The sequence below is a fragment of the Rutidosis leptorrhynchoides genome, chromosome 8, assembly GCF_046630445.1.
Source record: "Rutidosis leptorrhynchoides isolate AG116_Rl617_1_P2 chromosome 8, CSIRO_AGI_Rlap_v1, whole genome shotgun sequence".
Classification (NCBI taxonomy): domain Eukaryota; kingdom Viridiplantae; phylum Streptophyta; class Magnoliopsida; order Asterales; family Asteraceae; genus Rutidosis; species Rutidosis leptorrhynchoides.
In genome coordinates this window covers 24,285,619-24,301,503 of record NC_092340.1, presented here as the reverse complement: position 1 = coordinate 24,301,503, position 15,885 = coordinate 24,285,619, and the positions used below count along the sequence as shown (strand labels likewise).

Here is a 15,885-nt window from a genome sequence, read left to right as displayed (position 1 = left end):
TTGTAAGGTGATCATCCAACCTCAAGAAATCTTTGTTTCTTACAGTAGGTTATCATTCTAATACAAGGTAATAATCATATTCAAACTTTGGTTCAATTTCTATAACTATAACAATCTTATTTCAAGTGATGATCTTACTTGAACTTGTTTTCGTGTCATGATTCTGCTTCAAGAACTTCGAGCCATCCAAGGATCTATTGAAGCTAGATCCATTTTTCTCTTTTCCAGTAGATTTATCCAAGGAACTTAAGGTAGTAATGATGTTCATAACATCATTCGATTCATACATATAAAGCTATCTTATTCGAAGGTTTAAACTTGTAATCACTAGAACATTGTTTAGTTAATTCTAAACTTGTTCGCAAACAAAAGTTAATCCTTCTAACTTGACTTTTAAAATAAACTAAACACATGTTCTATATCTATATGATATGCTAACTTAATGATTTAAAACCTGGAAACACGAAAAACACCGTAAAACCGGATTTACGCCGTCGTAGTAACACCGCGGGCTGTTTTGGGTTAGTTAATTAAAAACTATGATAAACTTTGATTTAAAAGTTGTTATTCTGAGAAAATGTTTTTTATTATGAACATTAAACTATATCCAAAAATTATGGTTAAACTCAAAGTGGAAGTATGTTTTCTAAAATGGTCATCTAGACGTCGTTCTTTCGACTGAAATGACTACCTTTACAAAAACGACTTGTAACTTATTTTTCCGACTATAAACCTATACTTTTTCTGTTTAGATTCATAAAATAGGGTTCAATATGAAACCATAGCAATTTGATTCACTCAAAACGGATTTAAAATGAAGAAGTTATGGGTAAAACAAGATTGGATAATTTTTCACATTTTAGCTACGTGAAAATTGGTAACAAATCTATTCCAACCATAACTTAATCAACTTGTATTGTATATTATGTAATCTTGAGATACCATAGACACGTATACAATGTTTCGACCTATCATGTCGACACATCTATATATATTTCGGAACAACCATAGACACTCTATATGTGAATGTTGGAGTTAGCTATACAGGGTTGAGGTTGATTCCAAAATATATATAGTTTGAGTTGTGATCAATACTGAGATACGTATACACTGGGTCGTGGATTGATTCAAGATAATATTTATCGATTTATTTCTGTACATCTAACTGTGGAAAACTAGTTGTAGGTTACTAACGAGGACAGCTGACTTAATAAACTTAAAACATCAAAATATATTAAAAGTGTTGTAAATATATTTTGAACATACTTTGATATATATGTATATATTGTTATAGGTTCGTGAATCAACCAGTGGCCAAGTCTTACTTCCCGACGAAGTAAAAATCTGTGAAAGTGAGTTATAGTCCCACTTTTAAAATCTAATATTTTTGGGATGAGAATACATGCAGGTTTTATAAATGATTTACAAAATAGACACAAGTACGTGAAACTACATTCTATGGTTGAATTGTCGAAATCGAATATGCCCCTTTTTATTAAGTCTGGTAATCTAAGAATTAGGGAACATACACCCTAATTGACGCGAATCCTAAAGATAGATCTATTGGGCCTAACAAACCCCATCCAAAGTACCGGATGCTTTAGTACTTCGAAATTTATATCATATCCGAAGGGTGTCCCGGAATGATGGGGATATTCTTATATATGCATCTTGTTAATGTCGGTTACCAGGTGTTCACCATATGAATGATTTTTATCTCTATGTATGGGATGTGTATTGAAATATGAAATCTTGTGGTCTATTATTATGATTTGATATATATAGGTTAAACCTATAACTCACCAACATTTTTGTTGACGTTTTAAGTATGTTTATTCTCAGGTGATTATTAAGAGCTTCCGCTGTCACATACTTAAATAAGGACGAGATTTGGAGTCCATGCTTGTATGATATTGTGTAAAAACTGCATTCAAGAAACTTATTTTGTTGTAACATATTTGTATTGTAAACCATTATGTAATGGTCGTGTGTAAACAGGATATTTTAGATTATCATCATTTGATAATCTACGTAAAGCTTTTTAAACCTTTATTGATGAAATAAAGGTTATGGTTTGTTTTAAAATGAATGCAGTCTTTCAAAAACGTCTCATATAGAGGTCAAAACCTCGCAACGAAATCAATTAATATGGAACGTTTTTAATCAATAAGAACGGGACATTTCACAACTCACTCCTTCACGCTCCAGTGCCGAAGCCGAGTATAGAGGAGTTGCTAATGCCGTTGCGGAGACATGCTGGCTTCGCAACTTACTTCGTGAGCTTCACTGCCCACTCATTTCCGCCACATTGGTCTACTGTGATAACGTGAGCTCCGTATATCTTGCTTCTAACCCAGTTCAACACCAACGAACTAAGCACATCGAGATCGACATTCACTTTGTCAGAGACTTAGTTGCACAGGGGCAGGTTCGCGTCTTACATGTCCCGTCCAGATTTCAGTTCGCTGACATCTTCACTAAAGGACTTCCGTATGCCTTGTTTGATGATTTTCGATCCAGTTTGAGCCTCCGTCGTACTCCCGCTCCAACTGCGGGGGGATGTTAGCCGATATTAAGTTGGGCTTCGGCCCGCTCTTCATTGTAGGGCTTTGACTCATATTCTAGAATTGTGTAGCTGTAGTTTATAATACCCATCTGTATGCACGTTTATGATCAATCAAAGATATCACATTATATTTGTCAACATAAACAACTCTCGATCAATATTAATATATTTGACTTTAGGTAGATCAAAAGGAAAACAACAGTAAGTACATCAATTAAGGAGTAATTATTGTTTAAATCGATTACCTGGTCAGGACTAAAGCACCGCAATCAGGTCGACTCTTCGCAGATACATTATAAATTACTACGTATAAAACTATAAATATATCATTAGAAGAAGGTTTTAGTGTTCACCTAAATATAATATTTTTAAAGGGTATTTTCATCCTTTTTTATTTCCACTTACAAGTTACAGCTCCATTTGCCTAGTTCGTTTCATAAAGGATTAAGGATTAAAGATGTGGGTTTCAATGAAGCCTAAGGGTATGTTTGGCACGCGAGCTTGTGGGAGCTTATGAGAGCTTATAAGAGTTTGAGTTTATGATTTTAATAAGCTTCAAGTCATAAGCTGTGTTTGGTAAACAAAAAAAGTAGAGCTTATGAAAATCATAAGCTCTTAAAAAATAAGCTACTTGTAGTATCTTATGAAAAAATAGAGCTTATGAATTGAAAAATAAGCTCCAGCTAGTTTACCAAACACTTATAAAATATAATAAGCACCAGCTACCAACTTCAAAAATAAGCTCCAGCTCTAATTCATAAGCTCTAGCTCCAGTTACAAGCTCTAGCTCTAGCTAGTTTAATCCCCCCACACACACACACACTCTAAAAGTAAATTAATTTTCAATTAAGTACATGGTGTCTTTCAGTTATGTGGGTTTATACCCTTTTACTTTCTTGTTCACATTTTTAGTCCCCAAACTTATAATGAGTTTCTTTTCTCTGTTTTATTCTCTTAAACATACATTAATAAATAGCCGTTAAATACTCCTTATCTTCTTCTCATCAATGTTCCAATCTTTTCTTAAAACCTTCATTTTACAATTATCTACTTGGTACGAAAGGTGTACTCTCAAATATGTTAGAAACAAAAAACTACGGAGTCTAAACTAATTTAATAATGTGTTTTGAAGATGTGTCGGGTCTTAAAATTAACTTTGAAAAAAGTAGTTTGTTTAGAATTAATGTAAATGAAGAAGATGTGGGTACAATGTCAAACCGATTTGGATGTCAATGTGAAAAACTTCCTTTCATTTATCTCAGGTTACTGGTGGGGGCTAAAATGAATACTATGAATGCTTGGGAACCAATTATCAAGAAATTTCATAAGCGTTTCTCGAGTTGGAAATCTAAAACATTGTCATTCGGGGGGCGTTTGACGCTCATTAAATCGATCCTCAATAGCTTACCGTTATACTTCTTCTCCACTTTCCGGGCTCCCATTTGTGTCATCAGTTTGCTTGAAGGTTTGCGATGTATCTTCTTTTGGGCGGGTCGGGTGAGGGGGAAAAATGTCTTGGGTTAAATGGGATAGTATTTTACTACCTTATGGGTTGGGCGGGCTAAATATTGGGTCACCAAAAGGGAAAAATTGGGCTCTTTTGGGAAAATGGTGGTGAAGGTTTCGTACCGAAACCAATTCTTTTTGGGTCAAGATTATAAAAAGCATTTATGGGCGGGATGGCGGGTTGGGAAATTCAAATCATCTTCGTGTTGGTTTGGGAAATTCTCCGTGGAAAGATATAATTAAAGTTGGTAACGACATGATTAATTGCGGATTTAATTTTAACAATACTTTTGCAAGAGTTATTGGTGATGGTAGGGACACATTATTTTGGGAAGATACTTGGATTGGTGATCGTCGTTTTAAAGAAAAATTCCCGAGGTTGTACCGGCTTGAAGAAGACAAAGACGCTAAAGTTTGTGACTGGGTAAGGTGGGTTGACTCCATTCCGCACGCAACATGGAACTGGAGTCGTTCACCTTTTGGCAGGGGAAGTGACGACCTCGAGATGTTATTGAATCTGATTTCAAGTTATAATAGTGCACAAAATTCGCAACAAAATTGGAGATGGAATTTAAGTGTAGATGGTACATTCTACACGAAAATTCTTGCAAGCAATCTAGATGAAAAACTGTACAGGCATTTAAGGAATGATATGGGAATCGTGATCAATAAACTAATACCACAATCAATTAGTATCTTTACTTGGCGAGCCATGCGAAGAAGACTTCCGGTGTGACGCCCCGTACAAAATCAACGTGTACGGATCATCAACAACAGAATCATTACACGGTTACAACACTATATGCTGTTTTAAAACAAGTTTTGCATTCGTGAAAAGACAACGTTTTTACCAACGTCAATTGTTTTACAAAAGGTAACGTCTTTACCAACGTCAAATGTTTTACAAAAGGTAACGTCTTTACCAACGTCAAATGTTTTACAAAAGGTAACGTGCTTCTACGAATAGAGAGCATTAACATAAGTACGTGACACAAAGGTCATTACAAAACCATAGCTCGAAAATAACATAAGTTGTGAATGCAAAGTAAAAGTTCCATGATTTAGACATCTCTAAACAATGCAGCGGAAGTCTAACACAGCGAGTCTGTAACAGCAAGTCTATAACACCAAGACTATAACAGCAAGTCTAACAGCGGAAGCAACAACGTCTAAGAACCTGAGAAATACATGCTTTAAAAAGTCAACACGAATGTTGGTGAGCTATAGTTTGATCGTAAATAATAATGTAATGTAGACCACGAGATTTTAGTGCTTCAAACCAGCGTTTCAAATCAGTAATTCAAATCAGTATGATAAAGTATATGCTTATTCGTGGGCACCCGGTAACTAACTTAACGTAATATTACCCACTAAAAGTACACTTGGCGAGTGCGTAAGTTTACGAAGTATTAAACACCCGTTGAATGCTAGCGCGACTAGCCCGAGTGGGGATGTCAAACCCTATGGATCCATATCTAAGATTCGCGTTCACCGGTTCATAAACCAATGACTAAACGTTACCGAGCTAAGGGGAATCTTTGTGCCGTTATGTCACCCACACATATATAAAGTTTAAGTACTCGTGTCTAGTATGTAAAACATAAAAAAATGCATGTATTCTCAATCCCAAAAATAGTAAAGTAGAAAGGGAGCTATAACTTACAGTGAATGTGCAATATAAGTCGATATGAAAAGTATGCAAGTAGTAAGTCGGTCCAAACAAGTAAGTTGGTCGATCCAAAAAGGTCCTCAACCTAAGTCAAAGGTTACTAAGTCAGTATATTGTCCCCAAAGGTTTAAAAGTAAATAAATTAAGTCTTAAGTATTATCATCATCATCATCATCATCATTCGTAAAAGATAAAGTAAGTTTTCAACAAGAATAGAGATCGAAACAAAAGGCTGACTTCGGACATCCTCTACAACCTCTATACAAATCGAAAAGACGCTTAGTCAGTGGCCAAGGCTCCGTATGTGAGTCCTCGTACCGCTATCCAATTTTCAGATCCTAACTTGGTGTCGTTTGACTGTGGCGACGGTTCAACCGCGAGTAGGTCAGAATTTTCAGCACGACGTTACAAAGGCGTAGTGATTTTCGGAAGGCTATAGATCCTAAACCGTATATCGGATTTAGGAGAGTCTTTAATGAAAAGTCAACTACTCGAACCGAAATATCTGAAAATCAACTTTCCAGAAGTCCCAGGAGTCTGATCAGACCCCAAAAAACAGTAAACAAGTGCTCCGGTGGGTTTCTTGGTGCTTGATGCTCATCACGGTTCTCATCATTGATGCGTGTAAGCTTCAAGTGTACAACTCTTTGATGTTTTAGCATCACTTTGACCAAGTTTCAACCATCAACATACAATGTCAAGACTAAGAAGAATTGCAATTCACTTAAGAGTTTTAGAAGGATGATGAACCAAGGTTACATCATGTTCTTAGTCTTAACACAATTACAAGTTCTATTCAAGATTAAAGCTACAAACTTTGATTCAATCAAACATGTGACGCCCCATACAAAATCAACATGTACGGATCATCAACAACAAGATCATTACACGGTTACAACATTATACACTGTTTAAAACAAGTTTTGCATTCATGGAAAAGTAACGTTTTTACCAATGTCAAATGTTTTACAAAAGATAACGTGCTTCTACGATTAGAAAACATAGTACATGACACAAAGGTCATTACAAAACTATAGCTCGTAAATAACATAAGTTGTTAATGCAAAATGAAAATTTCCATGCTTGAGACATCTCTAAACAATGCAGCGGAAGTCTAACACAGCGAGTCTATAACAGCAAGTCTATAACACCAAGACTATAACAGCAAGTCTAACAGCGGAAGCAACAACGTCTAAGAACCTGAGAAATACATGCTTTAAAAAGTCAACACGAATGTTGGTGAGCTATAGTTTGATCGTAAATAATAATGTAATGTAGACCACGAGATTTTAGTGCTTCAAACCAGCGTTTCAAATCAGTAATTCAAATCAGTATGATAAAGTATATGCTTATTCGTGGGCACCCGGTAACTAACTTAACGTAATATTACCCACTAAAAGTACACTTGGCGAGTGCGTAAGTTTACGAAGTATTAAACACCCGTTGAATGCTAGCGCGACTAGCGCGACTAGCGCGACTAGCGCGAGTGGGGATGTCAAACCCTATGGATCCATATCTAAGATTCGCGTCTACCGATTCATAAACCAATAGTTATACGTTACCGAGCTAAGGGGAATCATTATGCCGTTATGTCACCCACACATATATAAAGTTTAAGTACTCGTGTCTAGTATGTAAAACATAAAAAGGGCATGTATTCTCAGTCCTAAAAATAGTAAAGTAGAAAGGGAGCTATAACTCACAGTGAAAGATGCAGTAAATGTTGATATGAAAAGTATGCAAGTAGTAAGTCGGTCCGAAAGGTCCTCAACCTAAGCCAAAGGTCACTAAGTCAGTATACTGCCCCCAAAAGTTTTAAAGTAAATAAGTTAAGTCTTAAGTATCATCATCATCATCATTCGTAAAAGATAAAGTAAGTTTTCAACAAGAATATAGATCGAAACAAAAGGCTGACTTCGAACAGCTGCTACGACCTCTATACAAATCGAAAACATGCGTGGTCAGTGGCCAAGGCTCTGTATGTGAGTCCTTGTACCGCTATCCAATTTTAATATCCTAACTCGATGTCGTTTGACCGTGGCGACGGTTCAAGCGCGAGTAGGTCAGAATCTTCAGCACGACGTTACAAAGGCATAGTGATTTTCGAAAGGTAATAATTCCTAAACCGTATATCGAATTTAGTCGAGTCTTAAACGAAAAGTCATCTACTCGAAACGAACTATCTGAAAATCAACTTTCCAGAAACTCCAGGAGTCTGATAAGACCCCAAAAAATAGAAAACAAGTGCTCCGGTGGGTTTCTTGGTGCTTGATGCTCATCACGGTTCTCATCCTAGATGCGTATAAGCCTCAAGTGTACAACTCTTGATGTTTTAGCATCACTTTGACCAAGTTTCAACCATCAACACATAATGTCAAGACTAAGGAGTAATACAACTCAATTAAAAGTTTTAGAAGGATGATGAATCAAGGTTACATCATGTTCTTAGTCTTAACACAATTACAAGTTCTATTCAAGATTAAAGCTACAAACTTTGATTCAATCAACACGAAAGACACATAAATTTGATCAAACAAAGTAATGAAACTCTAAACTAGAAAGCTTGGGTCCCTTACAAATAATTATGAGATTTCAAAGCTAGAAAGCTTGAATCTTTTATGTTCTTGAAGATCTTTAAAGCAAAAAGCTAGATCTTCAAGTTTCATGAAGATCATAAATACAAGTTTTGATCTTTTAGTAAAAACAAAGTGATCTCAAGCTATAAAGCTTAGATCCATCAAAGTAATGAAGATCCAAAGCTAGAAAGCTTGAATCTTTTATGTTTTTGAAGATCTTTATAGCAAAAGGCTAGATCTTCAAGTTTCATGAAGATCATAAACACAAGTTTTGATCTTTTTAACAAAATAAAGAGATCATAAGCTAAAAAACTTAGATCCAACAAAGTAAATGAAGATTCAAAGCTAGAAAGCTTGAATCTTTCATGTTCTTGAAGGATTCAAATCAAAGTTTGAATCTACAAGATATAACAAGATCAAAAAGCTAGAAAGCTTGATCTTAATATGGTGATGATGTCGTGATTATGAGAAGAAGAAGAAGAAGAAGATTTAAAACTTACAATTTTTAGTGTGAGAAAGACTAGAGAGAAAATTAGAGAGCAAATGTATGTAAAATGAGAATGAGATCAAGTGTGAAATGGGAGGATGAGGCTTGATATTTATAATGGTGGAGGGGTGTGTAGGCCGTGGGTTATGGGGGGACAAGTAGGGGACAAACTTTGCTTTTTGCATGGTGGTGGTCTAAAGGTGGTGATTATTGTTGGGATCCCATGCAACATATGTAGTAATGGTTAAAAAAATGCTAGTATGTTGGATCATCTTAATGGGTTTTTGTCATACTTCTTAATGGGTCATAATTCCATTAAAATTGGGCTAACTTAAAAGTCCATTAGCTAGAGTAGGGTGAGCTTAAGTCCAATAAGGTAGAAAGTCCAATAAGAGTAACTAATGTGCATTAGCAAATTACTAAGCGTAATTAAGCAACAAATAAGCCAAGTAATTGTCATTAGAAAATAACAATTAGTTTTACGTAGTCATAATATTCCAATTACGATAAAAGTTAAACGTGTACAGAGTACATAGCTCGTTCTAAACGTCAAGTGACACTAACGGTCATAAAAGCATTCGAGGATCAAGTTAAGTAACTATGTACTTAAAAACACGTTTTTAAAATATAAACGAAAGTAATCAACATGAATTAAGATCCCAGAATATAATATAGCTCAGTACGCACAAATACGCAGTTTCGTGAAAGTAACAAGCACAAAAGTATAAGTCGAAAAAGTCGGGTCGTTACATTACCCACCTGTTAAAGAAAATTTCGTCCCGAAATTTTGAGGAGTGACTAACAATGGTACCTAATTTGAAAAAGAATGAGCGTATCAAAGTTCCGAGAGACTCGTGGGCTCAGAAGTAGGCTATTTACCTTGAAAGGTACCTGGGCGTATAAAAGTAAGAATATGTATATACCATTAATTAAGTCTCTTGACCTTAAGACCAACAAATTGATTTCATTCCTTGTTAACATGAATATGTCATCTGAATATATACCCACAAAAGGAAAAATGATGTTTTTAGCCTTACAGACATCTTCAGTAAGCTGGATGCATGAAATGCATCATGAATGTCACCAAACTCATCTAAAACATTGAGCGCTCATGTCGCAATATAAAGCTGACAGATAGAATGGAAAACATGGTGATCACAACCATGCGATTTGATGTCTGGATAGTGTTAGCCACGGATTTTACTAACCCCTTAATTTCGAAAGGAGACCATAGGCATAAAGAACCCGTTTCATTTGAATAAATGAATTGAAATTTTAGCTGGAAGTGACTAATCGGACTTATATGCAATGCAAGCCATAATTATTTATAGTGTCTTTAGGATGGTCTGAACGAACAATGAAGGATATCACCCAGTTTAACATACTGTATGTGAACTTATCCTTGGATGAAATGAAAGCACAGTTCCATAATGTAACTATTCGCCTTCGGTTACATGCCGAAGTTAGGGTTATCATTGACTAGAACAACATATAGTTGCACCCAACGAAGGAAGAAATATATAGAGTAACCACATCAGTGTTATAGATGTTTTAAGCAGTCCCTTCCAAGAGGATAACAAGATTCATAGATTTTTAAAGTGTTTTACATTACATTTTCGAAAGAAAATCGCACGAAAGGTGTGATCTTTGAACGAGAGTGAACTCTTCGTACAACGAGCGAGTTGATCTGAATTTATCCTTATACTTAAGGGGATGCGCGGATGAGAAAATACGTGAACCCTTGGTCATAAAGAATGGTTTACTCCAAGTGAAAAGAATCTCCAAAAATGATTTCTTGTACCTCAACATACCGATTCATAGAGATGATGTTTATGAGGGTGTTGCGATTAGTCGTGAAATATTGAGAGTAGAAACCCACCTAGTGCCTTTCCTACAATAGGGTGAACACTGAGTGTACCTCAGAAAACTGATTTATTGGCCCTCGTTTTTGCCATGTCTAACCTTAAAAGGAACATTTTATAAGCACAAAGACTTCCTAACAAATTTTATAGAACTGCCATCCAAAGTGGCTCAAGAGTTTTTAACAAAGATCTTAATGGTAAGCTTCATCCCTAAATGGAGGACGAGAAGAAGTGTGATCCATACATGGTGTAGACTAATACGAAAACCTTTAATAAAATCAACCAAGGAAGTTTTGAAAAAACCTTTAAACATTTGATGTGACAACATAAACGGAACAAAGTTCTTAGTAAATTTAGAAGTATGTACAACATGTACCATTTTGCACAAAACTATTTGACTTAAGTTAAACAACTCAATAAGGGAGCGATTTTTAAATAATTTGAAGGTGTAACTTAGTATGTACTAACCAAAATAAGTAAGGTTAAATTTATTAATTTAATTATATACATACATATATGATTTTATAAATCACATAAGTGACAGAAAAATTTTATTACTTTCATTTGTCCATAAATCTAGGGAGGACCGCACAAATAAACGTGTAATTTTTTTGATAAACATAGTTTTTTGTATTTCAGAGGTTACAAGTTGAAAAAGATAGAGTGAAAAATCTTTGAGTCATCGGGTGACATGTTACTAGGTAATGAAAACTAATGAATTAAATGTAGTTTTTATAATTATCAGGACATAAGTCTTTGGGCCAAAAATATTCACGTGCGAAGCCGTTGCTAAAAAGTGAGGTATGAAGGATAGAGCATGAAAACGAGAAGTTAATCGCTTCTTGACTTTTCAAAATGCCAAACAGTTATGACTAATTTTAAAGTCGGAATACTGATGGTGTTAATATCACTAGATGAGAATCTCTTGGAATAATTCAGGACTTAGAGTTATGTAAGAAAGAGCATCATTCCAACAGGTGTGGCAAATAAGATCCTTGGGGTAACGCAATAATTTTGAATGGTTTAAGTGTTATTGGATGCCCAAAGGCTCTGCATGACGTGGTAGTATGTGACGATCGCTCCAAATCCATATGGACGAACACGTCATTCATCGATTTCATTGCGAGGTATTTGACCTCTATATGATACATTTTGTAAATATTGCATTCTTTTAAAAAGGCACACCATAAATGAATATTTAAATCAAAGGTTTTCGACATCTGATGATTTCTACATATAGACAATCACCGTAAATAATAGTTTACAATAGTACTTCCGTTGACAATGCAGTCAAAATAAGATACATGGTGATGATTTGGTGAATGCAACGTTTCCTTGAAAAATATGCCATGTATGACTCCATGCACATAGCTTGTCTAACATATAAGCAAACAGCGGAAGACTTCTAGGAAACCTGATAATAAACATGCTAACAAGTGTCAACACAAAGGTTGGTGAGTTCATAGTTTTAGTGTTCCGCATAATTTGTATATAAAAATGGATCACAAGATTTCAGTTGTTTCATCCAGAAACGTTTATCAAAAGTTTGTCAATAGATTCTACGTAATAGAGAACTCTGGTAACTAAACTTTAACGTTATAATGATAAATACCCCATTCGTTTTAATACACGCAAACCAACGTGTCCTAAACTCAAATAACACACGTCCGTTAAAAGGCTAGCGCTCTAGCTCGGACGGGGATGTCAAGCCCTATGGATCCATATACTGTTATTCGCGCCTACCAGTCCATATCCTATGTACTGGCAGCTACTAATTACCAAAGCTAAGGGATTTTCGGTTCAAACTCAGTGTAGAATTAAGTATGTACTTGTATCCATTGAGTTTAAAATAAATTGCATGTATTCTCAGCCCAAAAATATATATTGCAAAAGCAATTAAAAAGGGAGCAATGAAACCCACCTTAGCAGCATATAAAGTCGTTCACCAAAATGTGACTGAAACTCGGATTACCAAATAACCGTAGATCTCATCCTAGAGAACATATGTTGGTCAATAAATGTCTATCAAGCTAGGTCAGGTCATAGTGTATCACAATCCTAATGCTCGAGATCGACATACAAAAGTTATCCAAAGTTGTTTCAAAAAGTCAATCTGATTCAATACAATAGTTGAATGATCATGGAAATCGAACCATTTTAACATTTCATATAGTTTCCCAATTCTTGTAAAATTAAACTATAGTTTTTATGAAGCTTTAAAAAAACATGATAAAACAGTCAATTTTGACGATTGTTCAACAAACGAGACATGCCTTATTTAAGAATTCATTTACTCGGCTAGTAATATTTAAAAATTCATTTTATCAATCTCGTAAACCATTTGTTTAAATCTTAATTGCAGATTCAAAAGCAATTTCAATTAACGTCAATCATAATTCAGTTGATCATATCTTTTAATCCGTTCATCGAAACTATTCGATATCTAAATGAAAAGTTATTGATTTTTTGCCAGCTTTCCGAAAACATGCATATCATATACCTTTTATCAGTAATATATGTATTTACTTCGTGATTCATCATAACTGTTTAACGACGAAATTTAGCATACGAGCATGTATAAATATATATACTCGAGCACTAGACATGGATACACAATTAATATATAAAAGATAAAATATGAGTGCTTACGTATCAATATTGAGATTCAATATTGTAGGAAAGTACGTAGACGTAACAGAGGTGATAAACACTAGGTTTGATTTGCAAACAATACCCATGAATATTACCCATAACCTCCATAGCTATAACCCATAATTTCCTTAGCTTTATCCTGCTCGAAAACCCATTTCAAAAGTGACCCGCTCATGGCTTCGTCGTAATATTTTATGTATATTCTAATAATAATAATAAGATTAATAATAATAATATTAATCCTAATAATATTAATAATAATAATAATAATAATAATAATAATAATAATAATAATAATAATAATAATAATAATAATAATAATAATAATAATCTTTATTAATAATAATATAAATAATAAAATAATTAATAATAATTACGGAGTAATATAGTAATACAGATACATAGATGAATGATATGTAACTGAGCCAGAATTCGAGCTTTTTATAGAACCTTTTCTGAAAAAGTACCCCATGCGATCACATGGGATTTGTACTTCAAGGCCATGCGATCGCATGGCACCCTGAGACAGCTCACAAATTTTTAACTTCTTGTTTGTCGACATAATTTTATATTATATATATAATATATTTAATTTATATAATTAATTATATATTATATTAAATTCACATGCATAGTTGACTTGTAATTTTTGTTCTGATAAGTCGTACATCATCACTCGACTTATATCCCGGTTCCGGTTTTTCAAATGTTCTTTCGTACGCTGAGAAAACTTGCATTTTACGTTTCGTGTCACGTACCTTTGTCAAAATATAGCCTTAAATTATCCCTAAACTATACCACTCAAAGTACATCTTAAACTTTCGAGTATTTTGGTCATTTACTTCTATAAATCATCGTCTCGCTATTTGTTAATATATATTTAATAACAATTCGTTTTTATGACCAAGTTAATATTATATTTTATCTTATTGTTAAATATATATTTTCAATATTAATAAACACGTTTTAAAATACATATCGCAAGTTATTCATATATCTAATTCCAACAGTTAATGTTCCTTATTATTGTATGTGTCCAAATTACGTTATTTAAACAAACACTTTACCATTTATTTCGAATACCGTTAAAAATGAATGTTTTCCCAAATCAACGTGGACCTCACAACAGAGACCCGTAATAATATCATAATCTTTAAGGGACTCATTAAATATCTTTTAAATCAATCATTTGGCATAATCTTTTAATTCCGTAGTTGAATATATCAATCAGATAATCAAACCAATAAGTTTAATGCACAGTATCATTTACTTAACATTTTGTTATGTTTTCAAGTTATAGTATATGTACCTATTTACATATAATTGTTCGCGAAATGCACAATTAATATATTAAGTTTAAATTTGGTCAGAAATTTCCGGGTCATCACACAGTAAGTGCCTTTATCACACACACACACACATGAATCTCTCGGTTTTGATGGTTGTAAAGTCTTCATGATGACTTGGATACGAGTAACACGAAAAATTTTATATAACAAGCAACAAAAATTACATAGAAATCGTTTAAGGTGAAAATGTAAGAAAAGAAACGAAGTTCTAAGTAGACTGGAGTTATGTACAACATGTACTATTCTAAGTAAAATATCTTTTGAATAAAAGAATTGATTTGTAAAAGTGAAAGTAAAATTTCATACGTACTAGTCAAAAGTAAGTAATTATTTACTTTATTATACATAACATATACGGTTTCTAAAATTTGTACGAATGGCAATAAAATAAATTTTTATAAAACTTTGAGAGGATAGCACAGTAAAATAGTGTGTGTAAAATTTTGGCAAACAAAATTTTCATATTTTGGAGGTTACAAGTTGGAAAAAGATTGATGAGGATCGAGTAAAAGATTTTTGAAAATTTCGGGTGATATTTGAGCAACAATGTCACGAGGTAATGAAAACTATTGAATTTAAATGTGGTTGATGACTATTAGTAGGGCATAAGTCCTTTGACCAAAAATGCTTAAGTGTGAAGCTGTTGCTTATAAGTAAGATATGAATGAGAGAGTATGAGGATGAGAATTAACCACTCATTAATTTTGGAAAAATTTTGAACTGGTATGACTAATATCGAAGTAAGAAGGATGATGGTGTGATTATCATCAAATAAGAAATCTCTCGGAATAAGTTAGGATTTAGAGTTGCGTAAGAATGAGTATCAAATAAGATTCTCGGGTAGTTTTTAACATAGAATTTGAATCGCTGAAGTGACGGGATACAATTTCCTTTATGTATCATTGTGCAAGTTTGTCCATTGTATCGGTTCCTTTCATGGCTAGAAGGTGAGCAGATTTGGTGAGGCGGTTAACAATAACCCAGATAGTGTCATAACCGCCTACCATTTTCGGTAGTTTCGTGATGAAATCCATTGTTATTCCTTCCCATTTCCATTGTGAGATTTCGGGTTGTTGAAGTAACCTAGATGGCTTTTGGTGTTCAACTTTGACCTTGGAACAAGTCAGACACTTCCCAACATAAGTAGCAATGTCCTTTTCTCATGACCTCTTGTGCCTTCATGCAACTAATAAGTTTCAGCTTCGGGCTACTTCTCTC

At 34.1% G+C, this 15,885-nt stretch overlaps 1 protein-coding gene across 1 annotated transcript; it reads left to right on the top strand.

The window, feature by feature from the left end:
* Positions 1-4,328: 4,328 nt before the first annotated feature.
* LOC139863234 (uncharacterized) lies at positions 4,329-4,808 on the top strand. The gene has a single exon (XM_071851877.1). It carries the CDS (start codon positions 4,329-4,331, stop codon positions 4,806-4,808), a length of 480 nt encoding a protein of 159 aa, XP_071707978.1.
* Positions 4,809-15,885: the final 11,077 nt, after the last annotated feature.

What these genes read in the sequence shown, in the direction of transcription:
- LOC139863234 (XM_071851877.1), top strand. Translation starts at nt 4,329, where the DNA reads ATGATTAATTGCGGATTTAATTTTAACAATACTTTTGCAAGAGTTATT.